Source organism: Panicum virgatum, chromosome 8K (genome assembly GCF_016808335.1).
Source record: "Panicum virgatum strain AP13 chromosome 8K, P.virgatum_v5, whole genome shotgun sequence".
NCBI lineage: Eukaryota > Viridiplantae > Streptophyta > Magnoliopsida > Poales > Poaceae > Panicum > Panicum virgatum.
The window spans coordinates 40,125,428-40,143,204 of record NC_053143.1 but is presented as its reverse complement, the minus strand read 5'-3'; the positions used below and the strand labels follow the sequence as shown (position 1 = coordinate 40,143,204).

At 43.0% G+C, this 17,777-nt stretch overlaps 2 protein-coding genes across 6 annotated transcripts; one reads left to right on the top strand and one right to left on the bottom strand.

Annotated features, from left to right (window-relative positions):
• Positions 1-1,375: 1,375 nt before the first annotated feature.
• On the top strand, positions 1,376-4,194 carry LOC120644650 (phosphatidate cytidylyltransferase, mitochondrial-like). 3 transcript variants are annotated; one of them, XM_039921331.1, is made up of 9 exons: positions 1,376-1,577; positions 1,699-1,758; positions 1,878-1,946; positions 2,037-2,129; positions 2,559-2,663; positions 2,755-2,832; positions 3,049-3,174; positions 3,622-3,709; positions 3,783-4,138. In XM_039921331.1, the coding sequence occupies exons 1-9, from the start codon at positions 1,398-1,400 to the stop codon at positions 3,971-3,973; spliced, it is 990 nt and encodes a 329-aa protein (XP_039777265.1). In that variant the 5' UTR covers positions 1,376-1,397; the 3' UTR covers positions 3,974-4,138. The 3 variants fall into 3 exon arrangements, with proteins under 3 accessions (XP_039777265.1, XP_039777266.1, XP_039777264.1); XM_039921332.1 differs by having other exon boundaries at positions 1,377-1,577; positions 3,112-3,174; positions 3,622-3,715; positions 3,783-4,144; XM_039921330.1 differs by having other exon boundaries at positions 1,379-1,577; positions 3,622-3,715; positions 3,783-4,194.
• Positions 4,119-17,137, bottom strand: LOC120644649 (aarF domain-containing protein kinase 1-like). 3 transcript variants are annotated; one of them, XM_039921326.1, is made up of 17 exons: positions 16,854-17,127; positions 16,664-16,747; positions 15,858-15,998; positions 15,702-15,772; positions 14,599-14,692; positions 14,160-14,243; positions 13,603-13,680; positions 9,433-9,499; positions 8,840-8,925; positions 8,486-8,536; positions 8,181-8,228; positions 7,211-7,331; positions 5,677-5,857; positions 4,970-5,107; positions 4,769-4,881; positions 4,607-4,675; positions 4,119-4,527 (listed from the first exon to the last, which is right to left on the bottom strand). In XM_039921326.1, the coding sequence occupies exons 1-17, from the start codon at positions 17,001-17,003 to the stop codon at positions 4,421-4,423; spliced, it is 1,683 nt and encodes a 560-aa protein (XP_039777260.1). In that variant the 5' UTR covers positions 17,004-17,127; the 3' UTR covers positions 4,119-4,420. The 3 variants fall into 3 exon arrangements, with proteins under 3 accessions (XP_039777260.1, XP_039777262.1, XP_039777263.1); XM_039921328.1 differs by lacking the exon at positions 8,181-8,228 and having other exon boundaries at positions 16,854-17,137; XM_039921329.1 differs by lacking the exon at positions 14,160-14,243 and having other exon boundaries at positions 16,854-17,119.
• Positions 17,138-17,777: the final 640 nt, after the last annotated feature.

Below are 17,777 nucleotides of genomic sequence, written 5' to 3'. Positions count from 1 at the left end.
TGACATCCATACCACTAAAAAGTTTGGTGATATCTTCATACCATTGCGTTTTTTCATTGTGATCTCTGTACCATTATGGATGGAAGGGGTGCTAACGGAGGGTAACAGAGCTGCAAAAAGACCATTATACCCTTGATGCCAAAAATTGCTTAAACTCTCTCTTTCTCTCAATGACTAGCGGGCCCAACTTGTCATCTTCTTCCTCACCGTTCTTTTCCTCTCTCCGGACTCGCACGCAGCGGAGGACCTCGGCGGTGGTGGTGGCTCGCCCGCGAGGGGAGTCCAGCCCGTGGGGGAGGCCCGCGCCGGTGGGGGCCCAGCCGAGGCAGAGCTTTGCGCAGCGGCGGAGGCGCGCGGCCCCGATGGGGAGGGCCATGGCGCCGCGGCCAGTGGTGCTGCGCGTGGCGGTGTGGCAGGCCACGGCCGGCGGGGACGTGCTCGGTGGCGTCCTCGATCTCGAACCCGTCCGGTGAGGCGGCGGCAGCGGCGGCGTGGTCGAGGGGTTGCCGAAGACGGTGGCGGCGATGTGCCGCTAGCGCACCCACGACGCGGTGTCCGTGACCAGCAGCCCGTCGCCGACGACGTCGAACATCTCTGCAAAGTCCTGGCCCTCCAGGAGTGCTGCCCCAGCCGTCCTCGGCGCGGCCGCCAGGGCCTCCCTGGCCGCCCCGGCCGTCCTCGCCAGGGCGACCCTAGCCACGCGGCCGCCCTCACCTCGCCGCGCGCCATGGCCGCCCTGGCCTCGCCTCGACCGCCCTCGCCGCGCGCAGGGGAGGCCACGAAGCGACCAGAGAGAGGAATAGAGCTGCAGGGGTAAGATGGTCAATTCTATAAATTGGTCCCACCTATCAGGATAAGCAGACCGTTAAGTTCTAACAGCATGTGGACGGAATGGTACAGACGTCAAAACAAAAAACACGATGATACAGAAGTATCACCAAAACTTTTTAGTGGTATAAACGTCAGGGCAATCTTTTATAATAGTATACATGTAAAAGCCTCCTGTTTTGGAGTAGATGTGTTTGGGCTCGGTCTTTAAAATAACGTGACCATTGCTTTCTTTCGAAACACAAACAAATCCAATATCGTGTGAACATATTTTTAAATAAGAATGCATCCGTATACTATTTTTGTAAATTTAACATACTTAAGCTGTTTTTTTGTCAAAATTTGACCTTTTTCGAAACTAAATCCAGACCGAGGGCGGCTCTTACCAACGGTCCAGATTCAGCACCGCCACAACGAACTCATCGCCACCCTCTGTCTAAACCCCCGCCGCCGCCCTCTTGCCTCCGGCGACCGCCTTTGCCCCCCGCCTCCTCCGCTATCCCGGTCTCTCCCTGATTTCTCCTCTCCTCGCACCGCCACCCCCCCCCCCCCCCCCCCCCCGCGCCCAAATGCACGCGGCGGCGGAGGAGGAGAGGGCGGCGGAGCTGGCCGGCCCGCTCCGCGACCTCCTCCCGCCGGTGGACTTCTGCTGCGCGTACGGCTCCACACTCCTCCACGCGCGCCCCGACAGGACGTCCATGGTCGACTACATCCTCGGCGTCGCCGACCCCCTCCAGTGGCACTCCGAGGTACTACCGTACTAGGAACACCCCCAACCCACCTCCCTTCTTCTAGTTCGGTGAATCCTAACAATTCTTATTCTTTAATGGATTGTGATCCTGAATGTGTGTGTGTTCTTGGTTGGTGCAGAACCTGGAGAGGAACCCTGCGCACTACTCCCGCTGGATGCGGTGCCTGGGTTCCGGCGCCGTAAGCTCCCTCCCAACCACACCACCATCTTTCTAGTTCATTGGTTTGGTTGATTGCCTGGTTTGGTGTTGGCTAGTTACGCGACTGAGAGATCGGTTTTCTTGGTCCTGGCAAGTCAGATCACTGGGCTGGCGGACCGCGTCGGTGTCGGGGTGTACTTCAACCCGTTCGTGGAGTGGAGAGACAAGGTACTGATGGATGGCAGCATCTTGTCTTCGGTTGCATTGTGTTCCACTGGATTGAGTTCCCGGTGAAGAAATCTGTGTTGTGTTGTGCAGAGGATAAAGTACGGGGTGGTGAGGATGAAGGACCTGGCCATGGATGTCTTGACCTGGGACAGGTTCTACCTCAGTGGCCGGCTGCAGAAACCGGTACGAATATGGATTTCCCTGTTCTTTGCTGTATTATGCTGGGCAACGATTCCTTATTTTGTCGCAAATGCAATCACACTACACTAGTTTCTACTGTCTCCAGCTGCTTATGTTGTGATTTTCACGGTGATATGTGGCTGTGCAGTATACATGCTCTGTATGATTCAGACTATAGTTGTTTTAACTACTTAGCCTATTTCTTTTTACTGCTTCAAATTGTATATTATGAAGTATAGAGATTATTCATTCTACAATTGTACTGCCTTTTAAGTTTTTTTAGATAATGGAAGAAGACTTCTAGCTTCAACCTCTTTATAAAAGAGGCATCAGTCCAAAATTTGTACTTCCTTTTATGTGCAAGTACATATCTTGCAGTCTGAAGCTGACATCAGCTGAGTTAATGTTTGCTCTTTTTTTTTATTTCTGTAGGTTCATGTTCTTGTTGATAACTGGGATATAAGGAAACTTAACACAATAAATCTTGAAATGGCAACTTCAGCTTCTTTACTCCTTTTACCAGAAGAGTTCACTGAGGTTGGGTCAACTTTGATGTTTGCAACAATAAATTATTTTATTTATTCTGTGTCGATTCTATCCTTCACCTTTTTAACGCCCCTTTGTGCAGTATGACCTATATGCTCAAATCTGTAGCCTATCATATATGGGTGATTTGAGAATGCTGTTTGCAGAAGACAAAAACAAGGTATTAGCCAAAAACAAATGCATGTTAGCCCTCTATACCACTAAGCACAATTGCATTGGTTTTTATTGAAACTGCATACTGGGCTCCAAGATCGTATAAATTACTGTATTTTGTGGTTCTTTTTTGTTCTTATCTACAAGTTTAGGATATTACGGTATGCTATTGGAATTCTGTTTAGTTTATGAGTTGATGCTCAATTAAACCACTGTAAATCAGGTGAAGAAGATTGTTGAGGGTAGTTTCCAGTCATTTCAATCAATGTACAGACCCCTCTTGCAGGAGTATATTGCTGAAGGGCCACTGAAGAGATCATCCCATGGACAACAGAAGACTTTCTGGCAGGTTTATTATCTTTCTGTTCATGCTCATAGCTTGTTGCCTTGTTCAAAGAGAAAACTATAGAAGCGAACCACACGTCAATACGGTTGAAAATAGAAGTAACATCATATAGCAAACAATGCAACTTGTGCACTTCATTACCCTAGTACAAGCCTTGACATGGTGAAGGTTGTCCTCCGTAGCATTCATGTTATTTTTCTTACCTTTGCTACCACTCATATTCTTGTGCTCGCTTTAACATTTTCTTACTTTGTGAAGACTTTTCATAATCACTTGAAAATTTGATGTGAATATCCATCATAGTAGCAACTAGCAACTGAAATATTTTCTTGGTTTGAATGTCCGTTTAACTATTTAGAGTCATGCTTCATGCTAACTGACATCGCTTTGTGAACTATACTTTTCTTGGTTTGAATGTTCGTCTAACTATTTAGAGTCATGTATCAACAGGATTGTAGTCCATCTACAACAAATGAACTGTTCTCTGTTCTCCCGTGGACAATCCAAAGGCAAATGCAAGGAAGATATGGATTGCCTGGTAAAGGTGGGGATTTTCCTCATTCATATTAGCCTTGTTGATTCTGTATTCTCACTGGAAGTATTTTTTGTAGAAATGTCAACATGCACTGTAGTCCCTTCAAAGGACATGGCAGCAAACTGTGTGCGAAGGGCCCTGAGGCGTCGGGTAATGGTTTCAAGCGCACGTCAAGCAATTTCTGGGCTGCTTGCCTCTGGTGGTGCGGTTGCTGCTCAATACCTGGGGAAGAAGATGGCCAAGGCCTGGCAATCTAGAACAGCTTAAGAGCTTAAGCTACAGCTAATGCCTTTGTTATTTTTTAGTTCTGAGTTTCATGGAATGTGCAGTGATCGATATTGTATTTTTGCACTGTTGAGGCAGGCTGAAGTTTTGCAGGATCATTTAAGGGAACAATCCAGAATCAACACCATACAAAAGACTTGAAGGATATTATAACCTCGTTTGTGCAGTTTTCAGATACATTTGTTAGGGCAAATTTGCCTTCACTCGCATTCCATTGCACCTAAACAGAACGAAGACATTGAGTGAACTGTGAATGGTACAACCTAAAAGATAAGACGTGCCTCCAACCATATTGTCAGAACACTACCTTGACGTTACAACAGATGTATGATTTGCACTAGAAAAAGGATTCAAGATCCAATCCAGCAATCGTACTTATGATTTTGCTCCTTCATACTTCCTCTTCCATCCTTGACACACTTCAGGGCATTACGTAAGGAGATGAATACCTCGACTGATCTCCTGGAACAGTTTTCTGAGTTTGTTCATGGCCTTATGCTTGGCATCATTTACTTTTGCTAACAATCCCGCTATTTCTGAAAAAGTTTAGGTAGCAAGCAGGATTAGAAAACGCTATACAGAGTCGAGACATCAGGATAATGATGGTGTCCTTACCAATAAGTACCCTAAGATGGAGATAGCTGATATTTGTTTTTACTTGCACGAACATCTGGTTGATTGTACCTGAATACAATAGCAGAGTTCCAATACATTAGACTAGCTAGGACAGGATGATGATAACAGGAGTCAAATTTAGTTTAGTTGACTTCGACATACCAGACTCCAGTTTGGGCTGTTTCTCGAGGCCATGTATAGCACATTTTGCATAAGTGAGAAGCCGAACATGGCGTGGCGCCCCTAGATTCCCCAAAATGGACCTCAGTAATCCACTGAAATCAAGATTAAAGATTTTATAAGCTGCAAGAATGAAGGTAACGACAATAACATGCTGACGTGCTCTGAGAAAAAGTTCCTTACTCTGTTCGCAGTATGACATAAAAGTCTCTTGGTAATGCTTCCATAAATGAAGATATGTCATCCATTCCCAGAGAGCTCAAGTCCTCCTTTAAACGCCTCTGCTCTTCACTAGACATTTGTGTGCCAAGAGCTGATTTGCTGATCATTATGATGATCAGTTCAGGAATGATTATGACATCAAGTCCAAGAACATAAGGGATACTGATCGAATTCTACACATGGTCATATGGCGTGATTCATGTCATGTTGGTCCAATCATGAATTCATGATAGACCAACGTAATATTGCGCCATATACCTTAATTTCATTATCAAAATTTTGCAATTTTATGGTTCAAGAATCAAGATAGTATATAGGAGTTTTCCTAAGTAGCTTCCAGTTGAATGCTTAAAGTAAATCAAACAGACAATCGAGGCTTCATTCATCTATAGTTATTAAAAGAGAAGATATTTAAATTTCCTTTTTGTATTGGATTTAACCCTACTCAGTTTAAACTTCACTGTGTAAGCAAATGATTAAAAATATGTACATCTGATTCACATTGACATGGGATAAGTTATAATAGTGTCCCATGCCCCATCACTGTCCCAAGAAAGATGCTCTATGAATGCTGATGACACATTATTCTTAATAAGGACTGATCATACATATTTATTCAAGAATGATACCTAGTCCATCATGGTATATATGAGAGAATTAAATCTTACCTTTCTAGAGTTCTGCCTGTGAATATTACAGGAAAGTACTTTGCATATTTGCCAACACCAAACTGTTCACCCAACTCCAGAATTTTTTTTGTATCCAACAGTATCAAGGCCTTCCACAGCTGACAATAGTCCAATCTGAACTTTTGGTCCAATTCTCTATAAATTCCATGATCTAACAGAACTGCAAAAGCCATAAACCATAGATGTAAAAATTCTAAAAGATCTGATTCCATACAATGTTTGAGTGTGTTATATTGGGATATCTCCAGATATGGTAGATTAGGATTGTATAATCCTGGCTTGCCTTATCTCTAAGGGAGGCTACTTGCCCCCTAAGCAATGCACTCATATATCCATCCATTATACGCAATCTACTCTCCTTCATGGTATCACAAGATTAGGGTTTGGGATCCTAGGCTAAACCTTCCGCTGCCGCCACCCGCGCCCCTGCCTTCCTCGCGTTGCCAGTCGTCCTCCACGACACGCCTCCAGCGTCCTTCAGATTGCTCTGATTCGCACCCTCCAATCCCATTAGAAAGATCTTATCAAGTGGATAGCAACCCAACAAGAATAAATGTTTGCTGCTTGCTGGGAACCTTAACATCCCATCTTATAATCAACAGGAATGTTTCGAACAAGAGCTAAATAGGCGCTCCGCTCCAAAAACAGCAAAGGGCTCATTGCACAAGCTGTCATCTGCAATCACTAGGCATTGTAGAAGAGTCCCCCCTATACTGTTGAAATTCGTCAACACAAAGAGGTTTATTTTAATGGGTGGCTTGACCATCTACAGGAGCACACTTGTGACTGTTGTCAATGAAGAGAAACAGAAGAGAAAAGGATGGAACATAAAATTATCAGAGTTCAAATAAGATGCATTTATGTCCAATTTTCCAGTTTTTGTATGTTAATGTTAATATACAGTAGAGGTTTCTGAAACCAGTTACACGTGAACCAACAAGACCATTAGGGCAAGTAGAGCAAAATGCATGCCAGTCTAAAGTTTCGCTTGCATAATCAAATTAAAAACCAACTCATAACATTTAGTAACAAACAAGTGTAAGTGATATACCCATCAGAGACAATTCATCCAAGAAAACATATATTTCGATACCTCCTATTTATGAACCGACAAGTTTGTTCCAGAACCGCGCCTGACTTAGCCATTGGCTAGCAGGGGACGCTACATGGACAAGGAATCCAACTGGGGCCTGGGGTAATTTTCCCACATGCATTAAGGGCAACTTTGATGGTACATGTAGGGAGAGCAACTTTTTAAGCAAACAGTTCCACACTACCACACAGGTTAAGTAGCACAAGCCTGACGAAACCTACCGGGCAAGGAGAGGTCCTATGAAAACTAAAATTTGATGGGAGTTTCAGATGTTCATTCCTGAAGAGCTGGAACATAATAATATTATAATAATGTAGTATTTCTTCACTACTGTTTGCAAGATGCATAGTTATACACTCATGCTTGCAATGTGATTATAGACAAGTAGAAAAATACCATGCTCAAGAGCAAAATGAGTACCTAGTGAAAATTTTCCATGGCCTTGAGGAGAAACTAATATATTTCCTGGATGTGGATCACCATGGACAAAACCATGTACAAATACCATTTCACCAAACAGTTCAATTAAAGCCTTAGCTACCTGGAAGGTAAATACAACATGCATGAGAAAATAAACCTGAAATAGAGGCAGTTGAACAAAATTCTGTGCTAAGTACAAACAGAAAATAGTTGTAGAGAAATATACGACGAAATATAAGAAACCATTATGGTGCATGGTTCAGAACTCCAAATGGTATCATGCTTTCAGGAAGTACAACCCTGAATGGTGACTATAAGCATTTGATTAACATGTGTTATGTGTGCTCATGTACATTAATACAAAACAAAACCCCCCTTTTTTACCAGAATAACTCAATAACACAGGGACTACGTGGTTAAGCAACAAGCACTGCAAGTTACAATCACAATGAGTGTTTGCCTGTATGATACTATCACCAGCGCTGTACAAATTCTGGCTGAAGTACATGAGAATGATTATACAGAACTAGAGAACGTAACACATAATATTTCATTTCTTATATTGGCACACAGATTATATCTTTAACAAGTAACAACTCAAATTTTTGGGTTACTTGTTGCATGAAAGTATGAACTTGACATGGTACTAGACGAGAGAAAGGACTCTGAGTTAACACAATTTTCATAAAGGGAACATTTGCAGACCACTTCTAGTCTATGCGACAGGACTGAGAGAGTTTATTGGAAGAGTGCAGAAGTATATTCCCGGTCTTTCCCTCAGCAAGTTATTTGTGAACCAGCTAGTGTGTGATCTTAACAAACTTAATGAAGGCTGAGCAGCTTTCAGAAAGCTCGAATCTAGCAAGTTCTGTAGCATTTTTGTCACGTTTGTGATGTGTATACACATAAGAAAGCCTTCAATGTCACTTTATGATTGAAAATATACTAGTGTCACAATTCAGCTGCGAACCTTTGTAGGACTAATATTTGCTCTCCTCAGGAAATCCAAGTCATTAACCTGTCACAGCAGAAGAACTAAAGGGGTCAATGGTACTTCTCCTTATTAGTAGTTGACTAATTTCTTTTGCATTATCTTTAGAGTATGTAAAGGAGAATGTGTGGTTTAATGGTTTTCACATTTTTGGCAAAGTGTTTAGCTGATTAAACAAGCTAGAGATTACATAACGAGATCATTGAAATTCCACAACAAACACACTGATAGATGAAGATGCACAAATAACTTGTATGAACAAGGCCTAAGGATTAGTTATTTACCTTGTGCCCATAACAAAATTCCATCGTCAAAACCTCTCTGGTTGTCAGTTGCTGCAACAGAGACGTTATTGTCACAAATTGCCATACAAAAAGCTAGATAATTCACATCGTAATTAAATTTTAAAATGTAAAAGCATAAGTCACACCCCAGACATTCTCTACATACTGGTTGTCTGGTTCATGTTCTTGTTGGCTGTTTGTGATTTTCCGCGTATGGCTGTGCATGTTTTGTGGGGTAAGGGTATGTTTTACACAACATGATTTGACTGCCAATAATTGATTTAAAAGCTCAATCAGTTTATGCTTTAAAAAAGCAAGACACAGAAAACATGATAAGTTTCATAAGGCTCATACCCAGAACACATAAGGCACTTTAATGACACTTTTTTTCCGGAAGCAGTTGGCTGTTCTCTCGGAATTCTTAGCCTCTAGAGTAAAATCTGTAAATGAACGTCGCAGAGTTATCTCCATAATACAAAATCACATACTCAGTTAATTTTAGAACATCAGACAGACCTAAAGAGAATTTCGACAGATGGTCTAAATGAATGACACACAACAAAAAAGTTCAATCCACAAGCATAGAGAACTGCATGAAGAATAAGGACATAGTTTAACTTTTAAACTCATCATGCAAAAAAAAACAGGAAAGGGAAAGCACTAAAAATTATCTTTCTTTTTATAAGTATTGCCATGTTAACATATTTATCTGTACACAAGACTATTGTTCTTTTATTTTCTGAAAAGGTTATAAAAAAATTAACAGAAACGACAACTGAAATATGCAAAACTATGGTTCAAGAAAAATAAATAAATGGCTTTTAGTAGTGCCTCCAGATTATACAAAAGAAAATAATCAAACAGATATAAAACTACATAGGAGGTTCTCAGAAATCATTCATCAAAATAATAGTTAAGTTACACAAAAGGAACATTGAAGCACTTACCAAGCTCCATTGACATGGATTTCTCAAATTCAGCTAGTAATCTTTCGAATTTATAATCAGGAAAAATCTGCAGACATGAAAAACAGCATTTTGATTGTGCCAAACAATAAAGTATATTAGAATGGAAGAGGCTATTTACGTTAAGGTTCCAATCAACAGAATTTCATTATCATTTGAATCATGAACGCTTGTCCTAAAGGTACAGCAATTAATCTCAATACAGCGGAGGACAGAACAGTGGAACAGTGGGTACCACCAGTACTCACAAAGTCCTAGCTGCTCAAAGCAATTGATTCATGAGATATATGGTCAATTCAATTAATAAAGTACCAGCAACAAACTACGCATTGCCAATCAATGAATTGCTTATAATGCACCATGGTACATGTCAGACTTTAAATCAACAGAAATCAGGTTGTCATAAAGATCATGAAACATGTTTGTCTAAAAAAAGATAAAAGATCACCACAATGGAGTACCATGGATGGGACCAATTGCCACTAATACCAGCCTGTCCAATCATGGCAACTACTACTCAAGGATAAAGTATTTGCCAATAATGTTTTGAAGCATGCCAAGTGCCATAGTGCCAACTGCCAAATTCAATTAACTATAAGAACCAAGCAAAAAATGATTTCAGAAAATTCAATTTAAATCACTGGCCATAATGGACAAGACGATGGGAAAAAGGAAGGTCACTGAATCACAGTCTATTTGGAACTTGTCAGGGTTGATCTCTCGCCGGAGGAAGTAGCCGTGCGATGTAGGTGGTCGGGGCTTCGGCTCCCGGCGGCGACGAGGCTGGAGCGCCGTCCTGACGGCCGGCGTCCTGCGGAGACGGACGAACACGGAAGCGAGGGTTGCGAGAGGCACAAGGGCGCCGAGAGATCAGAATGATCTCTAGCGTAACTCCTCATTAGATCTAGTACAATACATATAGGTCCATTACATTAACTGACTACGATTACAAATTTGAAATAAAAGGATAACTGACTGGAGCGTCGCTTGCTCCACGTCTTGATCACTGATGTTGGCTTGGGCTTCAGTCACGGTCACGGCTTCTTCTCCGAGATACTTGGTCGACCATAACATTTCTCCCTCCCTCGGGACACAGCTCGTCCTCGAGCTGGTATGTTGGATGAGCTGTGTGGAATGGATCCGGCGCCCATGCCGTTTCCGCTTCCGGAAGTCCTGTCAGTTGATTGGAACATACCAAACGCCATATTGAAGTTGGGAGCGGAGCACGCGTTCAGGAGCTTGGAGGAGACGACCATGCTGCAGAGGAGGTAAAGGAGGGGTGCTCGGTTTTGTTGCACTGGCGGGTGGTGCAAACTGTAGAACTATCTGAAGTGTGGACGAGGTGGCCGGGATGTAAACACGATTGCCGCACTTGATGAGGCCCTCAGGAAGGTTGAGTTGATTATCACTCTGAAGTTCCTGTTGAAGGTCAGCAAACAACTGAAAGGAAGGTGCTCGGAGGGTACGAGCAGAGACTGGTTGAGGCCACTTGGATACTGCTGAAACCTGTTCTGCATCCATGGCTACTCCATTGGCTGTAGGGTCGGACAGCAACAGGTGCAGGTCATCAAGAAGCGGCTGATCTTCCTTTTGGATGGTGTGGAGACGAAGACGACTGGTCAATGGAATATCCCAGCCTGAAGAACCAATGCCTTTCCAGAGAACACGTTTGCCGTGGTGCCCGAATGCCATGCAAAGATCATCAAAGTCCCATAAAATTGGTCCTAAAGTGCGAAGGAAGGATACCCCAAGCACCATATCATAGCAGTCCAAAGGGAAAGTATAACAATCCACTGAGAAAAATTCGTCGCCAATACGGATTGCAACGTCCTGTGCGAGACCAGTGCAAGCAACATGTTCACCATTGGCCACAATGACATTGACACCTCGATTGGCTGTGCAACTGAGACCAACATGTCGAGCAGCAGCACTACTGATGAAATTATGGGTAGACCCAGAATCTAGCAGAGCAGTAAACTGATGGTTGCCAATACCTACTTTCACTTGCATGCAATCAGCAGAACCAATGCCTTTGACGGCATGGAGAGAAATGAGTGGTGGCCGCTCATCTGATGTGGCGTCACCTGTATGAACTTGCTGGTCTGGTTCCTCAAAATCAGATACTTCCAAGAAAAAGAGCCGTTGGCATTTGTGACCATGGATGTATGGTTCATCACAATTATAACACAGACCTTGGCGCTGGCGTTCAGCCATCTCTGTGGGAGTAAGGTGACGAAGCTGGCGCGGCGGTACTGCAAGAGCCGCTGTGGAGGATGCAGGCGAGGTCGCAGCGGCCGAAGTAGTTGCAGAGACCAGCGGCGTTGTTGGTGATGAACGAGGTGGACGACCTTGTGGCGCTGGAGCAGTCGTCGCACGACGTTCATACGCCCGTGCCAGGGCCATGGCGCGTTGGAGATCAGGAGGCGCTTGGAGTTCGACATCAGTGCGGAGTGGATCAGGGAGTCCACCAGTGAATAACTGAACTTGTTGAGCGGGAGCAAGATACCCGGCATGCGCCATGCGGGCCTGGAACGCTTCCTGATAGTCAGCAACTGAGTCCCGGAATGGAAGACGAGCTAGCTCAGCCAAATGATTAGTGCCGAGTGGAGGTCCAAAGCGTTGGTGACAAAGAGATCTGAACATGGGCCAATTGATGGCGGCGATATCGCCGGCGTCACGTTCAAGCATATAGAACCAATGTTGTGCCACACTGATTAGATGGAAGGAAGCAAGCCAAACTTTATCACATTCACGAGTATGTTGAGCACGAAAGAAATGCTCACATCGGTTCAACCAGCCAAGGGGATCTTCCTTTCCATCAAACGTAGGAAAAGAAAGTTTGTGATATCTGGGAACTGCCATGGCATTATCAGGATCATCATCATTGTGGAATAGCGAAGCAGGGTTAGGCATTTGTGGAATGGGCGATGGTGAATGTGGGAAAGGAATTTGTGTAATGGGAATTGGTTGGGTGGAACGGGCAGAATGGACGACAACGGAAGTCGCAGGCGGGGACGGAATCCCGCCGAAACTGGGCATGCCATCTGGTGTGCTGAATGGCGGCGGCGTGGGCAAGGAGAAACTGAGACCAGAGGACCAAGATGGCGATGGATCCCGGGGAATCGATGAGCGGCCTTCAATTTCAGAGAGACGAGATGCAAACTGACCCATTTGTCTCTGCAGCCCGTAGATCGCCGATGTTAATGTGTCGATTGACCCGGGGGCGGCGGTTGGAGCGGCGTTGCTGGGTCCAATCGAAGGCAGAATCGAGGCGGGGGGGTTGACGGCATGTGGCGGCGCGGTTATTGCAGCGGCGATTTGTGGCGGAGCAGTGGACGCGGTTGTGGTTGACGGCGGCGCGTTGGACGCGGGCGGAGGGACGGAGGCGGAGGCGGACTGGTTCCCAGCCATCGGAAAGGACGCTGATACCAGATTGTCAGGGTTGATCTCTCGCCGGAGGAAGTAGCCGTGCGATGTAGGTGGTCGGGGCTTCGGCTCCCGGCGGCGACGAGGCTGGAGCGCCGTCCTGACGGCCGGCGTCCTGCGGAGACGGACGAACACGGAAGCGAGGGTTGCGAGAGGCACAAGGGCGCCGAGAGATCAGAATGATCTCTAGCGTAACTCCTCATTAGATCTAGTACAATACATATAGGTCCATTACATTAACTGACTACGATTACAAATTTGAAATAAAAGGATAACTGACTGGAGCGTCGCTTGCTCCACGTCTTGATCACTGATGTTGGCTTGGGCTTCAGTCACGGTCACGGCTTCTTCTCCGAGATACTTGGTCGACCATAACAGAACTCCACTAGCAACTGCCATCTAAAAGGCTAAGGCTAATTCACCCATTCACAACATTACCTGCTACCATCTATTCATTCAGTGTAAATGAAGTCTTGCTTAGGATTGCATCAGTTTCTTTCATTAATGTTGCCACAGAGAAGTAGCACTTAGAGTTTTCCTTTATCTAGATCTTAAATGCACGAAAGATTGTACCTGAACTACCAGTCAATGAATACTGCTCTTCTTATAGTATGTTGTAGACTTGGAGTAAAAGTCATGATTTTATCACACAAGATGGATTAGATGCAACAGTGGTAAATGTTTGCACAATAAAGGGAAAACCAAAATTTGCTGTATTTAACATACCCAAGAGACTGATTTTGACAAGAAAGACATTGTCATGATGTCTATCTTCATTCGCTGCTCCAATCCAGGATACTGAACCTAGATGTCACAAAGGTTTGTATGAAAGCCCAATACTATGTTAATATAGATATAACAATAATTCAAGCAGATTTACATGTATATATGGTAGAATGAGCGTTAATCTATGCATAAGTTAAAGAGGAATGGTTTCTGCAGGCTTTTTTCTAAACTCTGAACAAACTAAGTTATGCTGTTTTGCTCACAGCAAAACTGAGGCCAACAAAATGAAAAGAATATGCAGTTATATCTTGTTACTAACAATTCTACACTTCTATCAATGTCAGATTAAACATACATACAAGCGAGAGTTGAGCCATATAGGCCAAGTTAGCTGTGGATTTATACTTAAATGTATTTGATGAATTTTCTACTCAAAGCAATACTGATGAAGGATTCATGTTCTAGTGCTCAGCTGCTTCAGTTTGAAACAAGTTTTACTCCATTCAAACTTTTTAAAGGTACTTGTCTAAATAATGATTGAAGGTAACAATTAACACCTGTTTAAAGTGATATCGATTTCCAATTAACTTCTGGTCTTTACGAAATATTGTGACTTTCTTAAACAATAATACACAGCTCTCCTGCATGTTCGAGAAAACAAAACTATCGTGACTTCAAAATGTACAATGCACACCATAAAATTGGCCGATAACTAAAGAATGAAACTGGTAATTCTAAGGGTATTCTAAAAGTGAAAAGCTATTCCACAAATGCACACCCTTCTAAAACAAGGGTAGTCACATTGTATCCACATAGATTAATTTGGTAGGTCATAGTATAAAACAAGGGTAGATATGCCATGTAACATCTCCTGTGAAATTTCCTTTGGCTCTTTTTAGGATAGTTAGCAACCAGAATGATGATATATTCATTGACATAACAATACATCGTTTGAAAAATGGAGCAGAAATTGACACAGTTTAACAAGGATTTCACCTTGACAGCTACATCTTGATTGTCATGCAATCGACCTCGATGAACCTGAGCAATTGATGCAGCAGCAATCGGATGTTCGTCAAATTCCAGGAATCTGATACTCACATATTAAACCTTAAGATTGATTTTTCCATACAATAAGCTATTTATGGATTATTAAGCACCTAACTACAGAAAACCACATAAAAGTATGAACTAAAACACAATGCTTTGTGTATTCACAATTTCAAGCCTTCAAATGATGTTAATGTCATGGACATGGCAAAGGCTCATTTCACTACTCCAAAATCCAAGTTAATGTAAAAAACAGCCAAATCTTTTCCTTATTATTATTAAGGCTGAATAGTCGATTTAGTCCTCAAGCTTTCAGCCGAAGCTCAATTTCATCCCTAAACTTTCAAACGACTGTTTCAGTACTCAAACTTTTCCATCCGGCTCAATTTAGTCCTTCGTCCAATGTGCCATGTCATGTTGGCACGCTTCGTCACATCTAGTCAGCTATGGTTCACAAAAAAGTCAGCATTTCTATGAATTTGGTCATTATAGAAGTTTCACCTTTACGAAAATAAAATGACGTACATTTTTTAAGGAAGTGATTTGATCAAGAAACACAAAAGTTTCCTTTTTAAAAAAAATAATCATGTAGATAGAAGCTAAAGTTTTGTTGTGTTATCTTTTATAAGTGTGTGTGAACCAATATATGTTGCTGCTAAAAAATAGGAACACTTGGATGATGACATGGCGCACCAATGTGTCAAGACACATACGACGAAGGACTGAATTGAGCTGCATGGAAAAGTTTGAGGACTAAAAACGATCATTTTGGTAGTTTAGGTACGAAATTAACCCTTCACTGAAAGTTTGAGAACAAAATCAGCTATTCCGCCTTAAGTATACTGTGAATTATGATGGTAGTATGATACACAAGGAAGAAGCTGGCAAGAACACTCAATACAGGCTGAATGAAATGATCGAAGTGGAACACAGAACCCACACTATGGTAGACACAACAGCCAACCTATGAAAATTCTGTTTTCACTATATGTATTGACAATATATATACAACCAATCTAAGAAAATCAATCACGAAATTCAATACTTACATTTCATGCAATCTCCTGCCAAAATTTTGCTCTATAACGATTTTTATATCTTGAAACTTGGATGGAGTTGCCTGAGTTGTTGGGAAAAAAACATAGTAAATAACAAAGCAAAGTCATGTGTGTACACTGTCATTGAGGGAGCAGCTAACAGTGAACCTGATCTTGCAAGCAGGAGAGAGTTGACGAGTACTCCTTTGGTACTTGTCTTAGTGATGAAACATATTGACCAGCTTTTACATAAAACCCTCCATTCACTTCACATAGTTTAAGTAGCTTTTTCGCTGAACGCAGATGAACCTAGCAAAGAAAAACAAATCATTTAAGGCTTCATGGGATCTATAATCATCTGTGTACTCTGGCAACTACTAATTGCATGAGAAACACTGGATATTGATCACAGGGTAGTAGGGTACAGCTGTAGTAAAAGAGAAGGCCACTATGGCATGCTAACTCAAATGAGTAGTGAATTTGCATAATGTGTCTATCTAAGTGCATCAGATCACCCACATTTTGCAGAACTTAGTTTCTGAGGAACAAGGAGGTCAGGGTATAGTAATATGAACTTTCGTGTTCTAAAATGGTACACTAATTGCATAAGCAGAGCATATAAATAACTAAAATTGGATCAAAAAGGTCACTGACATAAAGAACAAGCAAGCATTTGCATTATATTGTCTGCTACTAAGGAAAGATTTTGAATTTGTGATCCAAATAGCTAAGGAGACCAGAGTCAGTTGATTCCTCTAATGTTGCAGAGGCCCATTAGACAGCGCAGAAAGGCTACCATGTGACAATGTTCTCTAAAAGTGAACTTTACGGAATACAAAAATAAGTTATGTTCCCGTTTCCATATGCAATAGTACTAGACAACTTTAATGTCTCTAGCCCTACTTAGCTACCACATTAAGAAAAAACTGATCAATTATACAACAAGCTTACGTCGCATCCGGGCAAATCCATACCTCAGAGAGCTTAACCCGGTAATCCGCCGACCCAGAATCCAGCCCCCTCAGGGAGTACTTGTAATCCGCCACCACGAACCCAATCTGTGACACAGTGACAACCAACCGCCGGGAAATTGAGCAAGAGCAGGCTTCGGACCACTGGAGGAACAACAACGGGGAGGAGCAGTATCTAGCGCTGAGGGCGAACCGTGTAGACGGCACGGGAGGAGCGGGCGACGCCGTGCCGGAGCGTGGAGGCAACGCTTCGGCCGTTGTCGCCGGACGGGGAGGCAGTCGCCAGCGCGACACCCGCCGCGGCGGCGGCGAGGAGGAGCGGGGCGCGGCGGCGGCGGAGCATTGCAGCGCGGATTGTGTGGTTTAGGGTTTGGGATGGTAGATTTGGAATTTTGGGGAAGAAACGTTTGAGGTGGACGGCCTTCGTTTGAAGAAAATAAACCGGAAATTCAGTTTATATTATCTTTTACTGGCATAAATGCCCGTGCGCTGCTGCTGCTACGGGTTCTTATATGCTACGAGTACGCGCCTACCATCATTAAGTCAAGGTAGGATGTCATTAATACATATAAATTTAGCATCAACATGGCAATTGAAAATGTTAGTAGATATATGGTACAACACAATTATTTCTCATGTATAATACATAACTACATATTAGTACAGAAGCGCTACTGTATCTTAACATAAACGACTCTTTAGAAGTTATTTATCTGAGATCAATTATGATTTCATTGGATTCTATTCAAACAGAAATACCCCATTATTACACCTAAGGGATAGGCGGTGCTGAATGTGAAGTCCCTGGGATGGTTGTGTTGTTCATAACCTGCCACCATTGCAATTTAATTCAAATTAGCAATAAATTGATGTCAACTTGCACTTTGTGAAAACACCTTATTAGAGATGTGTCTAAATAGTTATTAGTGACACGAAAAAAACGCGTCACTTACATAGCATCTGTGATATGTCTACACTAGAGACGCGTCTAGTAAACCCTTGTCTCTGATGACCCATATCGGAGACGCGGCGTCTCCGATGTGGGTCATCAGAGACGCGGCTAGTTAAAACGCATCTACGACGTGGCTGTAGGAAAACATGTCTATGATGAAGAGTT